The sequence below is a fragment of the Penaeus monodon genome, unplaced genomic scaffold (genome assembly GCF_015228065.2).
Source record: "Penaeus monodon isolate SGIC_2016 unplaced genomic scaffold, NSTDA_Pmon_1 PmonScaffold_22360, whole genome shotgun sequence".
In the NCBI taxonomy this organism is placed as follows: Eukaryota; Metazoa; Arthropoda; class Malacostraca; order Decapoda; family Penaeidae; genus Penaeus; species Penaeus monodon.
The window spans coordinates 1-2,500 of NW_023652323.1; the positions used below are offsets into that span (position 1 = coordinate 1).

The window sequence follows — 2,500 nt, forward strand, 5'->3', positions numbered from 1 at the left end:
GTGGTGGTGGTGTGTGGTGTGTGTGTGTGTGTGTGTGTGTGGTGTGGGGTGTGTGTGTGGTGTGTGTGTGTGGTGGTGTGTGTGTGTGGGTGGTGTGTGTGTTGGGTGGGTGGGGGGGTGTGTGGTGTGTGTGTGTGGGTGTGTGGGGTGGTGTGGTGTGTGTTGTTTGTATGGTGTGTGTGTGGTGTATGGGTGTGTGTGTGGTGTGTGTGTGTGTGTGGTGTGTGTGTGTGTGGTGTGTTGTGTGGGTGGTGTGTGTGTGGTGTGTGTGTGTGTGTGTGTGGTGTGTGTGTGTGTGTGTGTGTGTGGTGTGTGTTGTGTGTGTGTGTGTGTGTGTGTGTGTGTGTGTGTGTGTGTGTGTGTGTGTGTGCGTGTGCGTGTGCGTGTGCGTGTGTGAGAGAAAGAGAGAGAGTTTGTGTGCTTGCATGCGTGTGTGCACATGCATATATATATATATATATATATATATATATATATATATATATATATATATATATATATATATATATATATATATATACATGTCTCACCCTTTGTGTGCTGAGTCCATGTGGAACTTCCTGGCTCTGAAGTTGTAGAAGGCAACTCCACATGTCAAGCAAGGGAAAAGCTGCTTGGGTGCCATGCCTGTATGAGTCAGCAGGTGCTTGTCACGATTTATCTGAAGGGGAATTCATCCATTTATTAATATTTCTTTAGTTTTTTTTATTACATAGTATTGATTCTAAAAAATATAATACAAGGAAGATGAACACAATGTCACATATTTTATAGTATGTATTCTTTCCTTTCCTTTCCTTGGAGTACAACAGAAAATACATGGTCAGATATGACGTTTGATTACACAATCTGAGTAATTTGTAGGTGTGACAATGCAAGATCAAAATGCTTAATGAAGATTAAACAAATCAGACAGGTTTGTCATGGTTGTTTGTACTGTTTCTAAATTTAAAAACATCACTACAATAGAATACAGCAATGGCAAGAACATATATTCATTAAACTATACAAGCAATTTTCTGCTGTTAAGGGGGGTTGACCATAAGGGTTCGAGGGAAGATGGGTGGAAAATTAATTTTTAAAAAATCACCCCAATAGCTATAAAAATGGAAGTAACAAGAAAGATCAATTTTTACTAATTATATTCAAATTACCATAAAATTAATGCATAACTAATATTACTATCATTATTACTCTAAATCATAAACAATTATAAGTAAATTTAAGCATGTCCTTACATTTCCTTCCCATTTTTACATGCTACCAATTGGGGTTTGGATCGTGTATTTTATGAGTGTGTAGCTATACATACTAGATAAACAAGTATCAAGTGAGACAAGCATATTTGGCTGCTTAACTTCAGATACACTGATCAGAGTACTACAATTATGATCATCACAACCACCACTACTACGTTACTACTTCTATTGTTGACAAAAAGAATAATCACCTTAATTGGGAACATCATGCCACAGTGAGGACAATAGTGTTTAATAACTGATTCAGGGTGCTTGCGGAACTTGTGAGAAATTGCCAGGGATACTGTCCGAAAAACTTCTCCTGTTGGTGATAGTAAAAATATCATATTATGAAGATTTTTTGATAACTAGACTCAGAACGGAACTTAAACATATTAAACAAATGGTAACTGAACATACTGAGAAAAAAGGTAATATTTCATGAAATTGTTTTGTAATGAGTGTAACTTATCTTTATCTTATCTTCTTGTAAACTTGTACACAAAACTCCTTAATAGCAGGAGTGTATTATACATGTCCTGTCCACCATTTTGTTTTTTCATATTTAAAAAAAAAAAAAAAAAAAAAAAATTAAACAAGTAAATGACGATAAATGACCTCAATTATTTAGATCATTACTTAAATTTTTTGGAGAGAGAGCGAGAGTGAGAGAGAGAGAGAGAGAGAGAGAGAGAGAGAGAGAGAGAGAGAGAGAGAGAGAGAGAGAGAGAGAGAGAGAGAGAGAGAGAGAGAGAGAGAGAGAGAGAGAGAGAGAGAGAGAGAGAGAGAGAGAGAGAGAGAGAGAGAGAGAGAGAGAGAAACCATTATTGAAATGAACATTATAACTATAATGGTGATGACGTAAACCCCTTGGATCTGGGTGACATGACCATCACGTTATGAAAAAAAAAAAAACTTGGCTGCAGGCCAGATGATGGGAATATGACATTATGGAAAAATAGGAATGAGGGCCAGGCTGATAGGAAAATGCTATCATGAAAAATTTGCCTGAAGTATGGGGTGAAAAGAATGACTTGCCACAAGTGCACAAAGCTCTTAGAGGGTGATTAGACTCAGTGACTATTAGGAAGAGGCTCTAACTTTTTTCCATCTGTAAATGAGTGGGGAATGTACTATCTGTGAGCTATAATTCAAAAAGCTCCAGGGAGGACCTACTCTCATGCTCAGGATCCTATTAATACCCACCATGACCAGCGGTGCTGGGTTATTATAGAAATTGGAGTATTAAGGAAATACTTAAA

The 2,500-nt window shown here is 37.4% G+C and overlaps 1 protein-coding gene across 1 annotated transcript in view; it reads right to left on the reverse strand.

Moving 5' to 3' along the window:
• Positions 1-530: 530 nt before the first annotated feature.
• The window catches only part of LOC119570137 (zinc finger protein 2-like), a gene marked incomplete at its 3' end in the record, with an annotated part of 2,663 nt that continues 693 nt past the window's right edge, over positions 531-2,500 (reverse strand). Inside the window, exons 2-3 of the mRNA XM_037918002.1 lie at positions 1,451-1,560; positions 531-661 (exon numbers count right to left, since the gene is read on the reverse strand). Of these exons, the coding sequence (XP_037773930.1) occupies positions 531-661; positions 1,451-1,560 (241 nt within the window). The remainder of the gene's footprint in view (positions 662-1,450; positions 1,561-2,500) is intronic.